The following is a 22,676-nucleotide window of genomic DNA, read 5'->3' on the forward strand; positions in this document are numbered from 1 at the left end:
GTTTTCCATGGCTGCTCACCTGAAGAGGAGCATGAGGGAGCCCAGGAAGCTGCGGAAGTTGTTGTGCCTGTTAATGTGGCTTTCCTCATCGAGTTTGATGTTGCCAAAAACCTGCAGAAGGGAGAAAAAGGGCTCAGCTCTTCAGGCAAGAGCTCATCAGCCAGGGAAGTAGCTGCACATTCGCATTGCCATCCTTGAGCGTTGGGGAAGATGAAACAGGAAAGCCTTACAAATATGATTGCCTGGCAAAAGATTTTGAGAATATGGAAACTAGAAGTGAGATTGAAATGAAAGCAAGCTTTGAGATACCTCAGTTACTGAACAACTGGAAAATAATGGCATGGCCAGCTGAAGGTGATCCCCTTTTGATGAAACAACACCCTCTGCTTGCAGACAGCTCCAAGGGTCAGAGCAGACCCTACAGCTTGGCAGAAGGGTCCCAGAGAGGAGTTTTTAGGGTTTAAAATGTAACACAGTATGGTAATGTAATGATTCTTATAGGCTGTATGTAAATGCTATAGGATTTGTATCTTGTATTAGATTGGTTAGTGAGAATTAGAATATTCAGCACAGAAGAAGATTTATGGTATTGTAACGGGAACCTTGCACTCTTACCCTCTTATGCTTTTATCCTCTTTTACTCTCTCTCTCTCTCTCATCCTCTCTCCCCCTCTCTTCTCTGGGGCCTGCTCTGAGCTGTGGCTGGCAGCTCCCAGCAGGGCCCTGCACCCAGGCCCTTTGCAATAACCCACAAGTTCCACGACCTGGCTGCAGAGATCTCTGCTCTCCATCCATCCCAACCGTCCCACCCACCATCGCTCCTACACTTGAGAACATTCCAGGATGGGTTGGACAGGGCTCTGAGCAACCTGATCTAGCTGGAGATGTCCCTGCCATGGGGCTGGACAAGGTGGCCTTTCAAGTCCCTTCCAACCCAAAGCATCCTGTGACTCTGTGCTTGCACAAAAAGTGCCCCAGCAACCACAGGCTGGTGCACAGCCAGCGTGCCAAGGAGCTGGTGCCAGGCAGCCATGGGGGAAGGAGACTCTGCTCTCCTTGGCAGGGATTTGCTGTGGGTGGCAAAGGCTGCGAGAGGCTGAGCTGCCATGGAAACAGGAGCATGGAGGGCCTGGGATCAGCTGAGTCCAACCATTCCACATCCATCCATCCATCCATCCCTCGATGCCATCTGAGCACCACACAGCACCCAGTGACCCCAACCACGCTGGAAGAGCAGGGACAAGGTCCCACCATCCTGGGTGGGTGCTGGGTCACACTCCTGGACACTCCCAGGAGCTTTTCCCTTGCTGGAGAAATGGTCTGTGATGCTGGGGTCAGGCACAGCTCTGCAAACAGGCTGGGGAAGGGCTCAGGGAGGGAGGGACAGACCCCACCATCCCCAGGGCCAGGAGAGGCAACAAAGATCAAACTATGGGCAATAATCTAACAACAACCTCAGCCAAAGCTGTGGTAAGACATTCGTAAAGTGCCTCAAATTGGAAATATGTGCTGTTATTACTGTTAAATATTTATTCCCCTTTCCCTGAACCTAAAAATACACCAACTGCAGAGTATTTTTTCCCTGTACAGGTTTTTTGGAATGTGTAATTGTAGAATATTTTCTGCCTCCAGCTATTTTGCTCAAATAACGCCCACAGACTTTACTGCTTGGGGATTTGTTCACAATGGTGTTAAAAAAAAAAAAAAAATTAAAAAAAAATAAATCTAATACTACCACCCGGCAGGGAGGGGGGCTGAGTCAGATGGTGGCTGTTTAGGAGAACACCTGGAGCTGATGCTCAGGTGAGTAGGACAGGCTGGCAAAAATCAGCCACGGGAAGATCCTAAACAGCAGAGCTGCCAAGCAGCACAAGCCAGGGGCCTCTGTCACCCCAAAATGAGGCACTGGGTACTGTGGCAGCTCATAGGGCAGCTCCACATCCCCAGAGGATGCTTTGTCACATCTCCAGCGTGGGATTTAGTCACAGCAGAGGCGAGCCAGCCCTGCAGCACGTGTGGAGCTGAAGGGTTTGGCTCACGTGCCTCTTATTCACCAGCTGATGCCTCCCCCTGCTCTGCAGACTCCCTAGCAGCTGGGAGATCAGGGCAGGGCCCCAAATGTGAGCACCCAAACAGACTGACAGCAGCACAGCTACAGGGACAAATGGATGGCAGGCACCCAGCTGAGCCCCCAGGGCCACATCTCCAAAGGTACCAGTTGGCAAGGCAGCTGTGGGGCTGGACTGAACAAGCCACAGCAGTGTCCCCAGGGCCCTGCAGCTCCCAGAGAAGCTGTTCCACCCTCAGCACCCTCCTGGCACTGTGTCTGGGAGCAGCAATGACAGGCAGGCATAAGGCTGGCTCCTGTGTGCAACACTGGGGACGTGTCAGTGTCACTGTCTGTGCCGGGGGACACACGGACACGTCTGTCTCACCTGCATCCCAATGATGGCGTAGATGAAGAAAAGCATGGCAATCAGCAGGCAGACGTAGGGGAGTGCCTGCAAGAGAAGCAGATGAGTCACCTCATCTATCACAGGTCCAGCCCCAGAGGAGTACAGCACACACAGGTGAGATGTGCTGGTCCAACTCTCCTACAAGGCCTTGGGAACAGCCTGTGTTTGGGAGCAGCACCGCATCCCTGCAGCCTGGTGTCCTAGGGTGATGTTCTGATGCTTGTATCCCCATTCATGTGTTCTGTTTATGTTGGATATTATGTTCTGTGCCTTCAAGACTGGCTCTGAAGGGTGAATGTTTTGTTTTGGTTTTGCTATTAGCCGCTCCCCCACGGCTGGCAGGACACAGACAGGGCAGTACATGGTGCTGCTTTTGCTTTTTGCTTTACCCTTGCTCTTGCTTCTACTCATTAGTTAGTTTAGCTAAACAGTCCAAATTTTTCCTGGACTGTTTCTCCTTTCCCTTTTTTGGACCTACTCGAACCTGCTCTGGACTGGGACCTGGGAACACTGAGAGTTTGCACCTTGTGGCTGCAGCAGCTGTCCCAACACCCGAGGGACTGATAACAGAGTGACCAGTCCCAGGAGAGACTTTCTGGATTTGTCATCTTTTTCAGAGCGGTGACAGAGTGGTGTCACCTGGTATTGTTCATTCTGTGTGCTGGGGGTGCTGTTCCTGTTAAATAAACAGGTTCTTTCCACTTCTCTCTGAGGAATCCTTCCCGCACCAGTTGGGGAGGATTAGGGTTAGAGTTAGGGTTAGGGGAAAGGAGCCCCCTTTTGGAGGTTTTCTCCCAAATTTGCCCTAAACCAGGCCACCTGGGAAGAGGCCATGACACACGAGACTGACCTTGAAGGACTGCACAAAGGTCCAGAGCAGGATGCGGATGGTGTAACCCTGGCGGAGCAGCTTGATGAGCCGAGCAGCCCGGAAAAGCTTCAGGAAGCTCATGTTGAAGCTGCTGGTGTTCACCAGCTGGGGGGAGATGAGAGGGTCAGAGGGAGCTGGGAGCTCCCAGCACCACCCCACAGCCCTCTGCTCCCAGCCCCTGCTTCACCTTGGTGTCCGTCAGGATGATCTCCGTGATGCTGCCGATGACCGTGATGAAGTCAAAGATGTTCCAGGTGTCCCGGAAATAATTCTGCAAAAGAAAGAGGGAGAGAAGGAACGTGGATTTGAGCTCAGGGATGGCAGGCCTGAAGGGTGCTGGGCCACAGGCCAAAGCTGCTCATGGGCAGCGGTGGAGACCTCAGAGCCCATTTGTATGCAGCAACAGTCTGGAACACCGTCCTGTGTCTGAGACACTGGCAGACCTGAGCATGCCTGCAGCAAGCAGCTCTTCCTGGGAGATGATTCATGCTTCCAACAGACCACCCTGGCAAATGGGAGCAGGAAAAGCAGCCACAGCCTAGGTCAGGCTGCAACAGCTCGGCACATTGACCCTCACAGCCAGGAGGCTGCTTTGCCTTCCTCTTCACAGACACCTGGACACATCTCAGCCCCTGCTGTTTGTGCAGCAGTGTGGGAAACAGTAAAGGTAAGAAGATTTTCAGAAAGATGTAAAAGCAGGCCTTGGAAACAGAACAGAGAAATTAGAACTAGCTACAGCTGCAAAGTCTGAAAGTAGAAAAAGTTACAATAGTACAGCAAGCAAGGACATGAAACAATAGCTTGAGTTTTAGGCTTGGCTAAGATGGACCTTAAGACTGCAGAAAAATATGCTTAGCGAGATAGTAGAAGGTTTTAAGCTTAATAATGAAGTATTGTGTCTTGTTAATAGAGAGCAGACAAGCAAGCACTGTGTGAAGCAGGTGTATGTGTGCTTTTGTGATTGGATAGAACAATCATCTGTAAGCTTTAGCAATGTGCTATTAGCTAGAAAGTTTTTAAAATGTTCTGTAATAAAGAAATCTTTGGCTGTTGTTGGCAAGACGTGAGCTTTTGCCATCTTTCTATTGTCTCAACCATGTAATGAAGCTGATGCTGCAATAAAGCTCAAGGAATGTAACCCAGCAGTCCTGTCCCATTTGTGAAAAACTCCAAATACACAGCAGCTAGCACAACACTAAACATGACCATGACTGGTGCTACTTGGAGCAAGGAGGGTGGCTAGAAACCCTCCTGGCAGTGAGCTTTGTCTCCCCTAAGCAGCAAGGAATGGCTGAAGAAAGAGCAATCCGTGGTTTCAGATCCCAAATGAGCAGCTGGGAGCTTGAGCACTCTGAATCAATCAGGGAGGTCTCACTGCTGCTTGGGTACAGCACAAGGACAGAAGTGCAGCAGCACCTCCTGACTTGGGGAAACAAGGGAGCACAGCCCCCAGCATGTACAGCAGCACAGAACATGCACAGCCCAGGCACAGAGCACAAGGCAAGAAGTAAAGCAGCAGTGCGGCTTTCCCCAGCACTGGGAAGTGCAATGAGAACCAAAGGACTCCAGCCCAAAAGCAGCTCTCAGGCCAGGATCCAAAATAAGTAGCAGCAACCTCACGTTATTAACACCCTCCCTCTGTGATCTGTGCACTGCCAAAGTGCAAATTAACACCCTCCTAAAGAACAGGAGCAGGCACTCACCAGGAAGCCAAAGGCGATGATCTTGAGGACGCACTCCAGGGAGAACACCATGGTGAAGGCAATGTTCAGGTACTTCAGGGCCAGCTCATAGGTGTATGGAGCAGAATAGTACTGATGGAAACAGAGACAGCACTAGCCAGGAGGGGCCTGCCAGCCTCGTGGCTGGTGACTGTCCCAGCACAGACCTGACATGGCCTATGTTTGCTGCCCTGGCTGCCTCCAGAATTCTATCTTTTCCTCGCCCCTCCCTCAGGACAAGCCTGTGGTGGTCCATGTTTGTTCCTTGCCTTGGAGGCATCAGGAACATCTCCTCCTTACTCTCTCCACCCCTCTCCCAGGACAGATGCCACTCCTTCTAAGAAGGGAGCACAGAGGAAATCCAGGTCTGCCTGCAGTAGTTATATATATATAATTTGGGTCATTTCCTTTAGAAAAGGTGCCACCTCCAGTCTGGGTCCTGTGCTGTTTCACGGGGATGTGCCCAGGGAATTCACACACTGTCTCAAAGCATCTCCACAGCCAAAATTCCCTCTGCTCCCATCCTGACTGATCCTACTGCTCCAGATGAAGGGCACAGCCTCCCTCTGAGCCCCAGCTCACCTTCATCATGAGCACCACAGTGTTGAGGGCTATCATGGCCATGATGGTGTACTCGAAGGACGGGGACACCACGAAGTGCCACACACGGTACTGGAAGGTGTGTCTGTTCTGGGGCATGTACCTCGTCAGGGGCTTGGCGCTGATGGCAAAGTCAATGCAGGCCCTCTGCAACAAAATAACACCCATCAGACCCCCATGGACACCTGGGAGTGTCACCATCCTATTTTCTGGAAAATCCCTTCGCCAGGATTTCTCTTCCTGGGAAGCTGAGAAGCCTCAGAGAAAAAGGAAAACAATATTATCTCATTTGCTTCTCCTGTGTTTTGCTCCTTTGGAATGTGAAATGTGTTTTGATGCTTTGGAATGTTTGTGCTGCTTTGGAGATTGTTTACCCAACATGTGAATTGTTTTGACTTAATGACCAATCACAGTCAGGCTGTGTTTGGACTCTGAGGAGAGAGTCACAAGTTTTTGATTGGTATCTTGTTAAGACTTCTGTAAGTATCCTTCTTCTATTCTTAAGTATAGTTTTAGAATAGTATAATATAATATAATATAATATAATATAATATAATATAATATATAACATAACATAATGTAATGTCATATCAGATCAGCCTTCTAAGAACGTGGGGTCAGATTTATCATTCCTTCCTGCCACAGGGGACCCCAAAAAATACCACAGGGAGGTGCTGGTGGCTGCCACAATTCCTTCCTTCATGATCTTGGTAGGCAGCAAGCTCATGGGTTTCTCACCTTTTTGATAGCAAGGGAGTTCCAAGCTCCCAAATTGCTGAAAACCCCATGGAAATGTCCTCGTTCCCCCTCCCCAGACCATACCTCGTTCTTCTCCAGGCTGCACTCCTCCATCATTTTGTCTCCTTGCTCTTGGAAGGTGATGATGATGAGAGCCACGAAAATGTTGACGAAGAAGAAGGGGAAGACCACGAAGTAGACGACATAAAAAATGGACATCTCCATGCGGTTGCTGCGGCTGGGCCCGCGGTCCTCCTCTGTCACATCCACCGAGTGCTGCAGCACCCTGTGGGCAGAGAGGTGGAGAAAAGCAACCAGGGATACATCCATCACTTCCAACGGGACCCAGCTCTGTCTGTCCACGCCTGTGTAATGACAAGGTAAAGCTCTGTCCTAATCTGCTTCCAAGGATGACCCTTTTAAATGGCTACACTTTGTTTTATGGTGCTTTGCCGCGTCCCTGATGGAAAATGGATTTTCCCGTGCTCTGCACACTGAGAAAAAAATATTGCCTGAGCTCACATGGGCATTTAGAGAGGTCCAGTCCTACCATTATTCCTAATATTGACTTCAAACATATCTCCAGGCCACACAGAAAAGGCATTTTCCATCATTCAGTCCCTAAGGAAGAAGCTAATCCCAGCCACAGCTCCTGTCTCATAGCAGGGCTAAAATCCCTTTTGTGGTGGTATAATTTGCTGTTCTCTCCACCTCTCTGCCCAGCAGCTCCTCTCAGTCTCACTGGGTGTAACCTGACCACCCCAACAGGGTGACCACCCCTATGGGAGGGGACAGAGGAGCAGAATACTCACTGGGGCCACCCCTCGCCCGTGGACACCGTGAACAGGGTGAGCAGAGCCCAGATGATGTTGTCATAGTGAAACTCGTGCCGCTTCCACTCCCTGCATTTCACCTCCATCTTGTTCTTCTCGTGGTCCACGTAGTTCCCTCTGCAAGGAGGACAGGGAGCAGTGACCTTGGGTTTTTGGGCTGCCAGAGTGTGGGATGGTGGGTTTGAATCCTGGGGGCAGCACAGGTGTGTGTGGGGGTCACCTCTCCTCCCTTCAGCCATGAGGAAGAGTAGAGAGGAAGGGAAAGTAAAACAGAAAAGAGAAGGAGGAGAGAACAGAGCAAATTAAGGGCTCTGCACCCCACAGAAGGATGGGCCACAGCTCTGGGGATGGGGCTCAGCCCATGCTGTCCCCAGGAGCAAGGACTTAACAGGGACCCACAGCAGACACAACCCAGTGCCCTGCCCTTGCCAGAGGGGTCAGAAGCACCAGAGCTACTCCCCAGGACACCTACATGCAGTCCTTCTGCGTGTCCTTGGAGCTGTCAGTGCAGTAGAAGAACTTCCCCTTGAAGAGCTGCACAGCGATGACGGCGAAGATGAACATGAAGAGCTTGTAGACAATGAGGATGTTGAAGACGTTCTTGAGAGATGTCACTACACAGTCAAAAACAGCCTGGAAGAGAGGGCAGAGCTCACCCTGGGAAACCCACAACCCTGAACCAAGACCAGGTTACTTGCTGGGAAAAGAAGGAAAGAACTGGGCCTTCTCCAAGGCCAAAAATTATTTTGTGAATGAGGTTAACAACCAGAGCACCCACAGCACACGTGTAGGGACCATGCAGCCCCTGAGACAGCACCAGGGATGGATATTTGTGTCCTCAGTGTTCTCTGCAACCAGGGAAGCAGATGGGGGACCATCCTAATGATGCAATTAGCAGCACTCAAGACTAATTAGCAAGCACTTCATCATTTTGCATCACCCCAACAGCAAGGCAGAGCAAATACCTCTGCCTGCCACAGCAGCACGTTCCTCAGTTCTCTCAGCCCTGGCTCTCACAGCACTTCAAGTGGGAATTGTCCTGATCCCTGTTTCATGGGACCAGGTTTCATTTTCCTTATCCCTGTATCCCTGATGGAGACAGGCACTTCCAGAAAGGAGCTGACACAGGCTGACTCCATCCACTGATCAGGAAGAAAAGCTGGGGTCAACCCCCATGTTTCTGGGGTGGCACCCTGGTCTCATCAATCAGCCAAACCACTTACAAGTTTAAAAAAAAGGGCTTCCTTGTTCTCATACTCTTTTTTGGCTCTGTACCCCATGAGCTAAGGTAGGGAAATTCATAATCCTACCTGTGATGCAGAAATAATCCAATTATTGAGATGGGAAATCCCTCTCCAGTGCAACACCATGACAGCACAGCACACAAAACCCCGAGCTGTTTGCAACCTGCTCTGGTGGGAAAGATGAAAAACTTCCCAAAGAGACTTGAGCTCTCCAAAACCAGGGCAGCCTATTTTTCAGGAGAACATCTGGGCTTTGCTCCATTTTGTCCACTCAAGCCCCACTTTCCCTGGCAGAGGAACTACTTCTGGACACCTTGCAGTGCTCCAGGCTTGCTTTTAAAAACTCACTGCACCTCCAGACATGAGGGGCTCCTAGAACACCCCAAAAGCTTTGAAAACAACTCATTTATTGCTCACAAACAAATCACTGGGGTGGTCCCTGCTCCCAGGGAAGAGGAGAAGAGGATGTAAGGCAGGAGATGGAGCTCGTTACCTTCAGCTTGGGCAGCCTCTTGATGGTTTTCAGGGGCCTCAAGACCCGCAGCACACGGAGGGACTTGATGGTCTTGATATCCCGGCCCTTGTTGGTCCTGCCACGTCAGAGGGAGGCACACGCACCCAAAAATGGAACAGAGAGACAATAACCTTGTAGACCTGGGTGCCCTGGGGAGCTGAACTGCCAACAACACCCACCCAGCACGTGTGAAGATGGGAACAGGAGGGGCACAAACTCTGCTGGGCGCTCAGCCCACCTCAATGCGGCTCCTCCGACAGCCAGCAGAGGTGGAAAACAAGGCAATCCCCTTTTTCCTGGGATTAGCACCCTTCCAGTGACCTCAACAAACCCCTCACTGTGGGAAGCAGTGCCAGGGCTGGGGCAGGCAGTGCCAGGAGGTTTGCAGGGCACAGGCACACGCTGTTTGCAAACAGGGCTTGTGCAGGGTCACCACTGCTGCAATTGTTTCCTTCCCGTTGCAAGAAAGGCAGAATAAAATGAGGGAGGCTTGCTCAATGGGGTCCACATTGCCAGGGAAATTGTGGGTGCCTCATCCCTGGAAGTGTTCCAGGCAAAGTTGGAAGGGGCCCTGAACAGCCTGGTCTAGTGGAAGGTGTCCCTGACCAAGGCACAGGGGTTGGACCCTTGGGAGGGTCTCAAAGGTCTCTCCAGATCAGAGCTATTCTTGCCTTCACCCCGAATCAGCTGAGGGAGGCAGAGCTTACCAGGAGAATTCTTTAAAAGCCCCCTCATGACCCTCATTTCTTGCATATGATGATTATTCCCCTAACCACAATACCAGGTGGGGTTTTTTTCCTTTCTTTTTTAACCAAAGCCTGGATCTCGAGGTCCTGGTGAAGGTGGCACAGCTTGGATCCACCAGGCACCCTCGAAAAACGTCAAGGAAATTACTTGCAACAACAGATGCTCCCAATTACACAGCTCCTTGGCGAGGGTTAATGCAACAGGGAGTACAATAATGGGCTTAATCATTATGAGATGTAAACAAAACCACTAATTAATAGCCCTCCCTAGGAGCACAGCCTTCACATGCATGGGAAGCAACTGTACAGACGGACCTAGGACTCACTTTGCTCCTCTTTTGCTCAGAAATAGGGCCTGGATAAAGGCCTGGGGCACCTGACTGAGGGCTGGGGTGAGGGTTTGAGGGCAGCACTCAGCTGGTGCAAGTTGTCACCAAGGTCACCCCAAGTGCAGTGTCTGACACCTGCTGAGGGGGGATCCCTTCAGCCCTCAGGAGTGCCTGCAGGGCAGCGTGCTGCAGCCCCTGAAAATGCAGCTAAGGGTCAGCCCAGGTGTGGGACAGACTGAGCTCCACCTGCAGCCACCCCCCTGCACTCCCAGGAGCAGCATGCCACAAGGCCTCGAGCACCATAGTTACCCCAAAGCATTCCTGTCGGCGATCCAGCCCAGCAGCCAGCGAGCAGCACCAGCAGAGAGGTGGAAAAAGAAAGAAAGAGAGGAGGAAGGTGAGAAAAGGGTCAGGGGAGCTGCACGGGGCCCCTGCAGCAGCTGCCCACCACCCCAGACCTTGGGAGAAAGGCACAGTGTGTGTAGACCATGTAGCCCTCAGGATGGGGCACATCTCCAGGGAGGGACCCCTCCAGAAGCCCCTCCTGCCCTTCCTGCTGGAGGTTTTGGGTGGGGGGCACGTGGTGAAAGCTCTGCTGCACGAGGAACCCGCATGGAGTGGGACAGGGGGCAGCAGCAGGAAGGCACAGTCCTCCTCAGCCAGGAGCTGTGGGGTCAGGGAGCCAAAGGCAGGTGCCTCCAAGGGAAGCCACCTGCAAGCCACAATAGTTCCCATCCAAATTCCGCTAAATCACCTCCACTGAGAGCTCCACTGAGCCTGAGCTGCAGTGCAGGGTCTCCTGCAAGCCAGCAGGATGCTCCAATTGGACAAGCCAAGGTGGGCTCCAAGGTCCCTGGCTGTAACCAAGCCTCTGTCCCTGTCTGAGCCAAGTCCCTGCCACGTGCACACAGAGTGCTCAGCACTGGGGACTAAGCCTGTAAGTAAAACATTTCCTAAAACACATCAAACTCACCCCAGCCCCTGGCTGTGTGTCAGTCCAACGTGAGGGAGGTGTGCTGAAAAGGTGACAATTTAACTTTGCAGCACTTCTGTGGTGCCCTGACCTGCCTCACACCAGGTTATTTTGCAGTACCTAGGGGTCCTTCTCTCTTCCAGACCCAGTGGGCACAAGGAGATGCTGCAAGGAAAGAAGCCTCTCTGCTGGGTAATCAGCCCCTGCACACCCAGGGCTCCACACTGGCCACTCAACCTCTGCACCAACCTTTCCACCAGCCCTGGACAGCTCTGCAGAACTGCTGTGAACTGCAGCCTCAGAGGGAGGCAAAGGCCAGCAGGGTCTTTACTTGTGGTTCTGGTTATTTCAGCTAATTTAATTTGAACTCCTTGGAGATTTACAGCTTTTTATTTAGGCTGTGCATGGATTGATGGATTAGCTTTCCACGTGGAGAGCCAGAGATGAATGGAGACAGACTCTCCCAGGATTTGTGGCTCTGAGGGAGCAGTGGACACACCACAGTGGCTCACAGAGAGATCGCTTTGTGGGGGGACACTTGGTGGTCAGTGATTTGGATGTGGCACACACAGCCTGTGGGTGATGGTGGCACTGCTGAAGCAGCTCCAAAGCTCCTGCTGTGCCCACGGCCATCCCTGTGGGAAAACCAGAGTGCTGAGGGCAGGCAGGAGGGGCAGGAAACCTGCAAGGCACAGCCCAGAATTCCTGCTGGGATGTGCAGGACTCAGGCACCAGCTGATCTCATCCAGGAAATCACCACACTCCACAGGCACTGCTGCTCCCACCCAGCAGCATGGAGGAGAGGAGGAGGAGGAGGAGGAGGAGAAGGAGAAGGAGAAAGAAGGGAGAAGAGGAGGAGGAGGAGAAATGAGAAAGGAGGAGGAGAAGGAAAAGGAGGAAGGAGAAGGAGAAGGAGAAGGAGAAGGAGAAGGAGAAGGAGAAGGAGAAGGAGAAGGAGAAAGAAGGAGAGGGAGAGGGGGAAGGAGAAAGGAGAAGGAGGAAGGAGAAAGGAGAGGGAGAAGGAGGAAGGAGAAGGGGAAAGGAGAAGAGAAGGAGAGGGAGAAGGAGAAAGGAGGAGGAGAAAGAAGGAGAAATGAGAAAGGAGAAGGAGAAAGGAGAAGGAGAAGGAGAAGGAAAGAGAAGGAGGAGAGGAGGAGGAAGAGAAGGAGAAAGGAGAAGGTAAAGGAGAAGGAGGGAGGAGAAGGAAAAGCAGAAAGAAGGAGAAAGGAGAAGGAGAAGCAGGAGAAGGAGAAGAACATTCAGAACATTCCCCGTGCCCTGGCCCCACATCAAAGAGCTCACAGAGGGAGAAGAAAAGGAGATGGATTGGAACATCAGCAGCAGAGTTTTCCCCTGGGGATCAGGAGGGAGACTGAGAGGGAGGATGGCAGGCTGGGACAAGGAGAGCTGGTGAATATCCTGCAGCTCCCTGGGCTGCCGAGTTCTTAGAAATGCTTTATAATGCATGAACCCATCGGAAATCACCGTGGGGCCTTTGTTCCCTTCACTGCCGAAGCCATGAGCTCATCTCCTCCAGCAGGAGCCAGGCTGGAGGCGGGGCAGACAGACGGACAATCCTGCGGGTTTACATGACAAAAATCCCCATCCATGGCACAAGCGGCTCAGGATGTACCCAGCTACAGCTGCAGGAGAGAGCAGGGGACACCAGTGCTCGCTGCAAACGTGTGTGTGGAGATGCCAAGGCCTTCTCCACATACCTTCACCCTCGAGAATTCAGCAGAGGGAACATCCTTCCCTCGGCAGGCAGGTGCCAAGCAGGGCTGGAAGGTGCCAGGCAGCTCCCCCACATGCCCTGCCAGCTGCAGGGCCACCACAGGAATTGTGCCACCCCTGTGGGGCGAGGCCAAGGGGACAGTAAGCAATTCCTGTGCACTGGTGAGTGTCACCACGATATTTTCTGAAAAATTATATTATATTAAGGATATATTCTCTTTGTCCAGGATTTTCTCCTGGGAAGCTGAGAAGTCTCAGAGGGGAATGAAACCAATAATTATCTGATTGCTGCTCCTGTGTTTTGCTGCTTTGGAATGTAGCTTGGACATTGTTTACCAACAGGTGCATGTTTGATTGGTTCCATGTGAATTGTTTTTAATTAATGACCAATCACCATCAGCTGTATTGGACTCTCTGAGTCAATCAGGAGCTTTCATTATGATTTTTCTTGTGAAGCCTTCTGATGTATCCTTTCTCCTTCTTTAGTATAGTTTTAGTATAGCATGATATGATATGATATAATGTAATATAATGTAATATAATGTAATATAATGTAATATAATGTAATATAATATAATATAATATAATATAATATAATATAATATAATATAATATAATATAATATAATATAATATAAATCAGCCTTCTGAGAACATGGAGTCAAATCCTCATCTCTCACCTCGTCCTGGGAACCCTCACAAACACCACAGGTGAGGACTGCCCTCCACCCAGGAGCAGGCTGAGCCAACAACCTGTGCTCCTTCAGCCATCAAAACTCTTGATGGAAGTTGCCTTGGAAGGAAAATACTCCCTTTCCCTCCTCCTCAAACCATCTTCAGGCTGCTGATGCCCTTGAGCCCTGCTGTACACACTGAGGGGCTGTCCTGGAGAGCAGGGATCAGCCACACCCTGGAGATGCTCCATCCACCCTCATGGTGGCCCGTGTGGCCTCCCAGACGCTCAGAGCATTGTCCCCAGGCAGCAAACCTGCCCCAAGCCCCTTCCCCATGCTGGGGTTTGTGCTCAGCCCCCTGCCCTGCCCAGGGGCTGCTCCATCCCTGTGCTGGGCCAGCTGAATTCTCCCGTGCTCTTCCCAAGGACAGAGCAGGGACTGGAAGTGCCAAGTGAGGAATGGGGTGAGGAGGGTGAGGAAGGCACAAGCAACGAGCCAGAGGGGCACAAATGGGTGGGAACCAGGAGAAGGAGCTGCTGCCCAGTGTGGGGTGAGGTGGGAGGGATGGATTATGGGCTATAATCCATCCAGGGACCTCGTGGGCACCCTGAGAGCCCCGCATGGTACCTGAGCTGTGGCCAAGGCTCCTGTCCTCCCCTGCCAGCAGCCACTGCTGCCAGTGTCACAGGCACAAAGAGAGAACAACAGCGTGGCAAAGGAGCCTGAGCCTCTCCTCTCTGCTCCTCTCCCTCCAGTGGGGCAGCACAGCCCTGGGGATGGACCAGGGGATGCTCCTTCCCTGCCAGCACCACCTTGGCACCACACATCCCTCCCTAAGCTCTCTGCACCCTGTCACAGACATCTTTTATGAAAAATCTTTTCTTTAGGATTTTTCTTCTTGAGAAGCTGAGAGGCCTCAGGAACAAAATGTAAACATTGATTATCTGCTGCTGTGGAATGCAACAAGTAGATCTGTGATTAGTCCATGTTAGATGTTTCTAATTAATGGCCAATCACAGCCCAGCTATCTCAAGCAGAGAGTCCAAGCCACAAGCCTTTGTTATCATTCCTTCCTATTCTATTCTTAGGCAGCCTTCTGATGAAATCCTTTCTTCTATTCTTTTAGTATAGTTTTAATGTAAGACATATCATAAAACAACAAATCAAGCCTTCTGAAACATGGAGTCAGATCCTCATCTCTTCCCTCAACCTGAGACCCCTGTGAACACGGTCACAGCACCCCCTGCCCCAGCCAGCAGCACAGGGCACATCAGAGCAGCAGGAAACTCATCCCTGCATGCTCCTGCCCTCCATGGCACATCCCAGTAGCCACAGGTGCCACAAGCTCAGTGCCAGGGCCCAATCTCCAAGCAATGCTCAGTGGGGATGCTGCAGGACAAGCACACAGCCCTCTCTGTGATGCCTCAGAGGATGCTGGCACAAACCCCACCAGCCTCATCCCCACTCCTGCAGGGCTCCAGACCAATGTCCTCCTCAGACCAGAGGAAAACTCACCAGCCAGGGGTACCATGTCCAGCACAAATGTGTTCAGAGGGCAGCTCCACCTGGCAGGCTGTGCTTTTGCTGTCTCTGTGCACCCCAAGATGCATAGCAGGAGTGTAACTCCAGCTCTGGCACCTTTAGACCATTTCCCCCCTCTCTAACAATCCTTTCTGCTCTGTTTCAAATCCACTTGCACCAGAAACTTCTTCCTAGCATCTCCAGCTTGCCTTGCCTTGCTCCCTGCCTGCTTTCTCACCAGCTTCTGCCAAACCAGGAGAAACATCTCTGGAGCAGCCACACACCACTGCCAGGAGCCAGACCAGAAGGGTGCAGAGAAATAAAATATAAAACAAAATCAGAGTCTAGTAGCCATAACACACAGTTTCACCCTTCTCCCACCCCAGGGGAGGCACGGAGCTGACAGGGACAAGGGCCACTTACGCCAAGGCAAAAGCCACCAGCGCTCCCACCACCACGATGAAATCCAGGATGTTCCAGAGGTCTCGGAAGTAGGAGCCATCCTGCAGGATCAAGCCCTGATCAATCATCTGGAGGGGAGATACAGAGAGAAGAACAGGCAGGGGATGAGCAGCTCAGACTCCAAGCTGGGGGACAGGGACACTGCAGACACATCCCAGTGTCCTGGGTGTAGGACTTGGTATTTTGTGGAAGCCTCAGGGCTGATAAAGGAGGTGCTGAGCACTCTGGACCAGCACTGCTGAGAACCAGACTTTAAGGTCACCACCTTCTAAACTGAGGACCAGAACTGCAGGACTGAGCTATTTCCCAGGGATGCTGCATCCTGTCAGGGCTCTTACCTTGATCACCATCTCAAAGGTGAAGACACCGGTGAAGATGTAGTCGAAATACCTCAGCACCTGCAGACAGAGGGCACAGGTGCTCTGCAGCTGCTGCTGAGCAAACTGTGCCCACCCAGACACCCAGCTACAGCAGCTTGCCTGGCTCAGGGGCAAAATGGGGTTGGTTTGCTTCTCCCAAACCCAGCCTCGTCCCTAAGAGTTCAGGACAGCCCCAAACCCAGCCTGTGCAGGCAGGAGGGAACCATTCCCCATGCAAATGGGTTGGAAATTATGCTGCTAGCCAGGATCACCTGCCCCACACCAGTACCAGCATCTCCTCAGTCCATTCCACTTTACAGCTGACCAGGCATCCTGGTCTCCCCTCAGGCTCTAAACCCCACATGGGGGAAGCTGGGAGTGACCCCCACGGTTCACAACGGAAGGTGATGGGGCAGAAATCAGATTCCACAGCACAATGCATGTGCCACCATGGGCTGCCCTGATCCTACAGAGCTCAAACCCTGCAGGAGCTCTGCCTGCGCTGGTTGGGGGGCAGGAGGGGGTGGCAATCACTTTGTTACGGTCGGAGTTGGTGAGGACGGGATCCTCGGCGGCGAGGGCGATGCTGCTGGCAGCGATCACCAGCAGGATGCACATCTCGAAGTAGCGCAGGTTCACGATGTAGTGGCAGGCCCTCCTCACCCTGCAGGGACACAGCCCACACCCCAGCTGTGAGCCCCTGGCAGGGCACAGCCACAGCCCTTGTGCAAACCCGCCCCATGATGCCACCTTCCAGGGTGGGGAGATGGGCAACAAAGCCTGAGGAGCAGAAGAAGGGAGCCCAAGGGGTGTTTGGACTTGTTGGTCCCTCTTCCCAGCTGTCTCAGCCCACAGCCTGGTAGAGTCCCCAGGAAATTGGGGTGCTTACTCTTCCAGGCTGCTGGGTCTGGGGAAGAGCTACAGAGGAGGAGAAACTGCAGGTAAATATAACAAACAATGAATAAAAATTCCCAGTTTAGAAATCTGCAGTTGGGAGAGAGCCATGAGCCATGCCACAGAGAGAGAGCTATATGGGGCTTGGGGAACTCCATGCTTATCAAGCCTGTTTGGGAGACACTCAGCTCCCTTCTCACAGGGATTCCCTGGTTTTGGTGATGTCTGGGGGTCCTTCCCCTTGCAGCCCTCCCCAGCCCCAGAGTGAAAAACGTCTCACGGGTTGGTGGTGCTGAAGATAAACATGGAGCTGTGTGGCACCATGGCTTTGCCCGTCTCACTCTTTTCCTTCTTCCTCTTCTTCTTCTCCATTTCTTCCTCATCCTCTTTGGTCTCAGCCTCCTTTAAGGGGCTGGCTTCGCCGTCTGTCTTGTTGCTAACTGCAGGAAAGCGAGAGCCTTTGCCCGACCTTGCACCCAGACAACACCCAGGGTGTCCCTGCCAACCCCCCTCTGAATTCTTGCTCTGAATCCCTGTGCTGTCACAGGGAGAGGGACTAGGCAGGAAGCAAACACACCAGCTGCTAGCATGGAGCAGATAAAATGGGTTTAACAAGGCCAGTTTTCACCTTGCTGGGTAATTAATAACGCTGTTTAAAGCAGCTCACCTTGACAGCCAGGATGCTGCTAAGGGGTTTGAGTGACAGTGAGCTGCCGGAGGCTACAGATGTTCCAGGAAAAACAGGGAATGCCAGAGTTTTGCCCAGGCAGAGAGGAAGGGGAAGTGATGGATAGGATGAAGGGGTGGATGGGAAGAGGTGAGAAAGGGACACAGGCCCCAAGGGATGCTGGTGCATCCGGGTTTGGGCTCCCCTGCAAAACTGGGGTGAGGTGCTGCAAGGAGCAGCATGAAGATCCCCCAACTGATGGATGCGGACAGGAAAAGCCACACAAGCGGCTTTCCACCCCCACAGGGTCCCCAAGGGCTGGGAGAGGGGCTCAGGAAAGAGAGAGGGGTCCTCACTCTGTACCACAGCGGAGTCGTGCACATCGATCATGATGGCCGTGCTCTCGGTGGCCTTCTCGGTGTTGGGGGTGATGGAGGACAGGTCGGGCTCGCTGCGGCTCACGCTGCGGCTGGGCTCCAGCAGCGCCTGCTCGCTCGTGTCCGGGCTGCTGCACTCCTGCTCCGTCAGCGTGCCCGTCCTCCCCTGGGACAGCTCGGCTGCCACGTGTGGGGGGCTGCCCCTCTTGGTGGTGCCAATCAGATCGGCGTCGCCAGCAGGGACCCCGTTTGTCCTGCAGAAGGGACAGGGCAGAAAAGGAGGTGTGAGAAGATATGGGGGCAGGAGATGGAGAGAATACAAGGAGCTGTGGGGATGCCCTCTGAGGAGCTGTGCAAGATGCCCTCTGCAGGTACCAACCTGATGGACTCTCCGCTCGCCTCTGGCTCCCCCGGAATCAGCGCCTCTGCCGCAGCCACGTCCCCGCGCCGGTCCCCATCCTGTGTCCCCTCGGCAGTGCTGGCCTCCTCCAGCCCCATCTCCTGGCTGGCTGAGCGGCTCCCCAAGATGCCAGCCGTGTCCTTGCCCTCCATGCGGGCTCTGCGGTGCCGGCTGCGCCGCTGGCTCTGCCTCATCCTTGCCCTATCCTCCATGCTGCCTCCTGCCCCGTCCTGTTCTCCTGGCTCACAGTTCCCGTGGCAAGATTTCTGCTGCCACATGTCCCGCTTGGCCCGGGGCGATGTCCTCTCCTCCCCACCGCCGGGGTTGGCCCCTGGCACCGGCTGCTCAGGTCCCTCGCGCTCTGCCTTGCCCTGCTCCTCAGCGCATTTCTCCAGGGTGACACCTTCCCCGGGTCTCTTCCTGCGGAAGATGCTGGCGTGGGGGTTGATGAGGGGCGGCTCATCCTTGTTGATGCCCTCCTGGCTGGACATCTGCATGTGCCGGCGCAGCTGGCTGGTGCGCTGCTCCCACACCGACATGTGGTGCCTCCGCCGCCGCTCCCGCCTGCAACGGGGCACGGCCAGGGGTCACCATCCCGGCTGCCCTCAGCGTCCCCCCGCTGAAACACCCACCCTGGAGCTCATCTGGGAATCCCAGGCACAAGGAAGCACCACCGCCGGGCTTACAGGCTCAGTGGTGTGCCATTGAGAATTAGATATTTTCTTGTAGGTAGAGGCTCAGTAGGAGTACGAAAACATAGTCTTGGATTATCGCTACTGCTACCTCTAGGATAGTTAGTAAGAAGAGAACTAGTAAGGTTAGGAGTGGAACTGCTGGTATTGTGGAGAACAGGGCTGTTGTGGCTGTAGATATGAGTTGGATAAGAAGATGGCCTGCTGTGAGGTTGGTTGTTAGGCGTACACCCAGCGCTAATGGGTGAATAAGTAGACTTGTTGTCTCAATTAGGATTAGGGCAGGGATTAGTGGGGTGGGGGTGCCTTCTGGTAGGAGGTGGCCTAGTGAAGCAGAGGGTTGGTTTCGCAGTCCTGTTAGGAGGGTGGCTAGTCATAGGGGGAAGGTTAGGGCCAAGTTTATAGATAGTTGGGTGGTTCATCAGTGTCCCTCTGGTGCTGGGAGTGTGCTTGTGTCCCTTCAGAAAGCATCAGACTGATGGATGACCAGCCCCAGCAGCCTCGCTGCTGCCCTGAAGCTTTCAGGCAGCACGTCCAGCTTCTGGGAGCAGCCAGCATCCTGGTTTGCCCATCCCAGACAGGCAGAGACCACCTTCCCCTTGAGTGACTGCCTGGGAACACCTTAAATATGGGCCAAGCCCTCTTGCTGCACACAGGGACCTTTCCTCGCCTCTCTCCCAGCACATCCCAGGTAGAAAGCCAGCCCTGAGTCTGGAGGAGCAGTGATTTTGAGGGGAAGGAGCTGCACTGGGCTTCTGGGCTACACCACCAAACCTTTGCAGCGTGGTGCAACAACAGCCTGGAGAAGACAAGACGTGCCCTTCCCGACACCCCCGTGGCACAGGGAGAACACCCAGGAGCACAGACGGGCACGGGCACTGCTCACACCCCACTGCAAACCCACGGGCAGCGAGCCACGGGCAGAGAGCCACGGGCGGGCACCGGCACCGCGCACGGGGATCCGCACACGGGGATCCGCACACAGCGGGGAAAACGGGGCACACGGATACAGCACACACACACACACAATGAATCCCCACTCCCGAGGGGAGCAGGGCGTGCCCCGGCCCCGCGGACGGACGCACAGACAGCACAGGAGGCACAGACGGACACGCGCCCCCGCCGCCCACATACAGGTGGCTGCTGCGTGGCTCCCACATCGACATGTGGTGTCTCCTCCGCCTGTCTCTTCTGCGGAGGAAAAACAAACGGGTTCAATCCCCTCCTTCCGCTCGTGTGGGCAGCGCACAGAGCTGTCCCCCCTCCCTGGGCAGGGCTCATCCTGGCCCTGGGCGTCCATGGTGAGCCCCTACGGGCACGCTGGGCAGGGGCTGGCACACTCACGCTGGCACTCTGCTCCCTGGGAGCCTTCCCCGTGCCAGTGCAGGCTGCAGTCCTTCAGAACCTCCGAGACATCCTTGGGTACATGACCGCTGTCTCAAACTGCTCCAAATTCACTTCTCCCAAGAAACATGAAGCAATTGGAAAGAGGGAGCAATGCATCAGGCCAGCCCTGAGATGTTCAGAGCCACCACCATGAGCTGCTGCTGCCCTGGGAGCACAGAGGGGAATGTGAACTTCCCCAGCAAACACAAGGCACAAGGCCAGGTTGAGATGCCACAGAGCTGCTGTCACCTGAGCAGCCCCCACACAGAGTAAGTTAACAAGGCTGGCAGGGTGAGATTCCAGGCTTTAACCTTTGCCTCAGCATAGAAAGGATTCAGATACACACAGCTCCAAGAACTCTGCCCTGAGAATATGCAATCATAGAAACACAGAACATCCTGAGCTCAAAGGGACCCACAAGGATCATTCAATGCAGCTCCCAGCCCTGCACAGGACAACCCCAGGAATGCCACCATGTGCCTGAGAGCACTGTCCAAGTGCTTCTTGAGCTCTGGCAGGCTCACTTCCCAACAGTTTGAAGGCATTCCCCCTTGTCCTATCATTTATCAAAAAACCACCTTGTCAGAAATCCCTCTTCAGCCCTCTCAAGGTGCTCCAAGCTCTCCAGGCTTAACAACCTCAGCCCTCCCAGTTCACGGCAGAGCTGCTCCAGTCATGCCAGTGCTTATGGTCTCTGTGGACCCCCGTGCATGCGAAGGCCTCAGTGCCACGCTGGAGGCAGGGCTGGAGCTGCCAGCACCCACAGCATCCCCACCATGAGCTGCAGAGCCTCCAGACACACCCACGCAGCACGTCCGGCACCAATGCATGCCAGTGCATTGTTCAACACGCGCAGTGCCCACCTGGCAGCCCCGAGCCAGCTGCACCCAGCTGTGCAAACACAGAGCTCCCACACCATCCCTGGTCATGTGGGAACACCCATCCATGCCCACACTGCCAGCAGGAATGCCCGTGCCAGCCTGCATGCAGCAGGTACCCGCGGGGAAATGGAGCCACCAAAGGCAGGGCCCGGCTCTGAGCTCCCATCTGGGCCAGCTCTGCTCTGCCCTGGCCACCACTCTGTGGTCCCTCCACAAGCTCAGCACCACCAAAACCACACCAAACTTGAGGCTGACTACATCATCAAGCCTAACCCGTGGCATCTACTGCCTGGGCCTGACCCCAATCCATCCTGGTGAGTGGAAGGAGCTGGAGAAAAGCCCCATGAATATCAATAGCTCCCCTTCAATGCCACCAGAACAACAAGGAAAGGTTGAAAAGATTTTTTTTCCCAACCAGCTCTGTCTGGCAATGACTAGAGAGCTCTATCAGGGATGTGCAGTGTGGGCAAATCCTTTACTGCCCTAATATATTCCATCTCCCCCTCTTCCTCTCTCCTATCTGTCCATTCCTCAGCCTCTCCCGCAGCCTAAAGCTCTCTATTCCCTCACTTTATCCAACACATTCCCACTGGTATCCAGAAACAGAGCCAGCATACAGACTCCACCACCTCTCCCCTAAACCCCCTAGTACTTGGGCAGACAGATTTATTACAAACACCCCACCAGCCCCAGTCCAGGGTAAAATCTGTGGCTGCTGGGGGGATCAGGCAGGTCTTACAAGCACACCCCATTCCTGATGCCCCTAAAACCAGCATCCCACAGCATCCCACCTCTGCCAAACCAGGGAGGCTGCCTCTGACCCCCCCCAGATCAGCACTCTCCTGAAGACAGCAGTTTCTCTCAGCAAATCTGCAAGAGATTCTGCCTTGTACAAGCTTGGCTGGGTTTCAAGGCATAACGAAACCTAAAATTCCTTGGGAAGGGATTCTATAAAAAAAAAGAAAAAAAAAGAGGGGGAAAAAAATAAAATAATCCCTTCAGCTGTACTGAAATGTACTGTTTTGGGAAACAAATCAAAACGCCTCGTTCCAATGTTGACTTTGAAAGTTTTATGTGATTTAGACCATATGACACCGCAAAATAAAGAGAAAAAAGGCAGCTAGGAAGGAAAAAACAGAAATTTCTCCTGCTGAAATGCAGAGACAAGGCTTCTTAACACCATGCTGGAGGTTTATGTGGTTTGGGGCTTTTTTTTTCTCACCCAAATCAAATTTTTGAACAATCAAACATGGTTTCACAGACCCGTTCCATCTTTCCTAACTGCATTGGCTCCCAAGGAAGGAGCCCGAGGGAGATTTGTGACACCACTGCTCCCTTCTCCCCCAGCCCTGGCTGCTCTCCTGCAGCTCTGCCATGAAGAAACACTCCCCAGGAACAAATATCACCCCTCCTCAAGAATAACTTGAGATACCGTCCTCCTCCCCCAGCCTCCTACCATCAGCCCTGAGTGCTTGAGCTCTATATTTGGGGCAGAAAGCCTCTTTTAGCATATTTTTGCCATGCCCAAGCACTGAGGCTGCAGCTTGGTGTAGAAGGTGGCAATTTCAGGAGCTCCCTGGAGAGCTGTCACCTCTCCAAAAGCAC

At 53.3% G+C, this 22,676-nt stretch overlaps 1 protein-coding gene across 9 annotated transcripts in view; it reads right to left on the bottom strand.

The window, feature by feature from the left end:
* The window catches only part of CACNA1E (calcium voltage-gated channel subunit alpha1 E), a 161,968-nt gene that overhangs the window by 23,774 nt on the left and 115,518 nt on the right, over positions 1–22,676 (bottom strand). For 4 of the 9 annotated variants that reach the window (XR_011680517.1, XM_071435838.1, XM_071435834.1 and 1 more), the window contains exons 21-38: positions 19,939–19,995; positions 18,092–18,676; positions 17,692–17,966; positions 16,949–17,108; positions 16,309–16,438; positions 15,754–15,813; positions 15,377–15,483; positions 10,362–10,373; positions 8,957–9,053; positions 7,692–7,852; positions 7,199–7,336; positions 6,471–6,672; positions 5,631–5,795; positions 5,031–5,141; positions 3,515–3,598; positions 3,307–3,432; positions 2,436–2,501; positions 20–111 (exon numbers count right to left, since the gene is read on the bottom strand). Coding sequence is in view for 8 of the 9 variants with exons in the window: in XM_071435838.1 (XP_071291939.1) it covers positions 20–111; positions 2,436–2,501; positions 3,307–3,432; positions 3,515–3,598; positions 5,031–5,141; positions 5,631–5,795; positions 6,471–6,672; positions 7,199–7,336; positions 7,692–7,852; positions 8,957–9,053; positions 10,362–10,373; positions 15,377–15,483; positions 15,754–15,813; positions 16,309–16,438; positions 16,949–17,108; positions 17,692–17,966; positions 18,092–18,676; positions 19,939–19,995 (2,628 nt within the window). In the remaining variant the exon portion in view is untranslated. The remainder of the gene's footprint in view (positions 1–19; positions 112–2,435; positions 2,502–3,306; positions 3,433–3,514; positions 3,599–5,030; positions 5,142–5,630; positions 5,796–6,470; positions 6,673–7,198; positions 7,337–7,691; positions 7,853–8,956; positions 9,054–10,361; positions 10,374–15,376; positions 15,484–15,753; positions 15,814–16,308; positions 16,439–16,948; positions 17,109–17,691; positions 17,967–18,091; positions 18,677–19,938; positions 19,996–22,676) is intronic. The other 5 variants (XM_071435840.1, XM_071435839.1, XM_071435836.1 and 2 more) reach the window with 3 other exon arrangements.

Source organism: Agelaius tricolor, unplaced genomic scaffold (genome assembly GCF_023055355.1).
Source record: "Agelaius tricolor isolate 1412-34295 unplaced genomic scaffold, bAgeTri1.0.p SCAF_11, whole genome shotgun sequence".
Taxonomy (NCBI): domain Eukaryota; kingdom Metazoa; phylum Chordata; class Aves; order Passeriformes; family Icteridae; genus Agelaius; species Agelaius tricolor.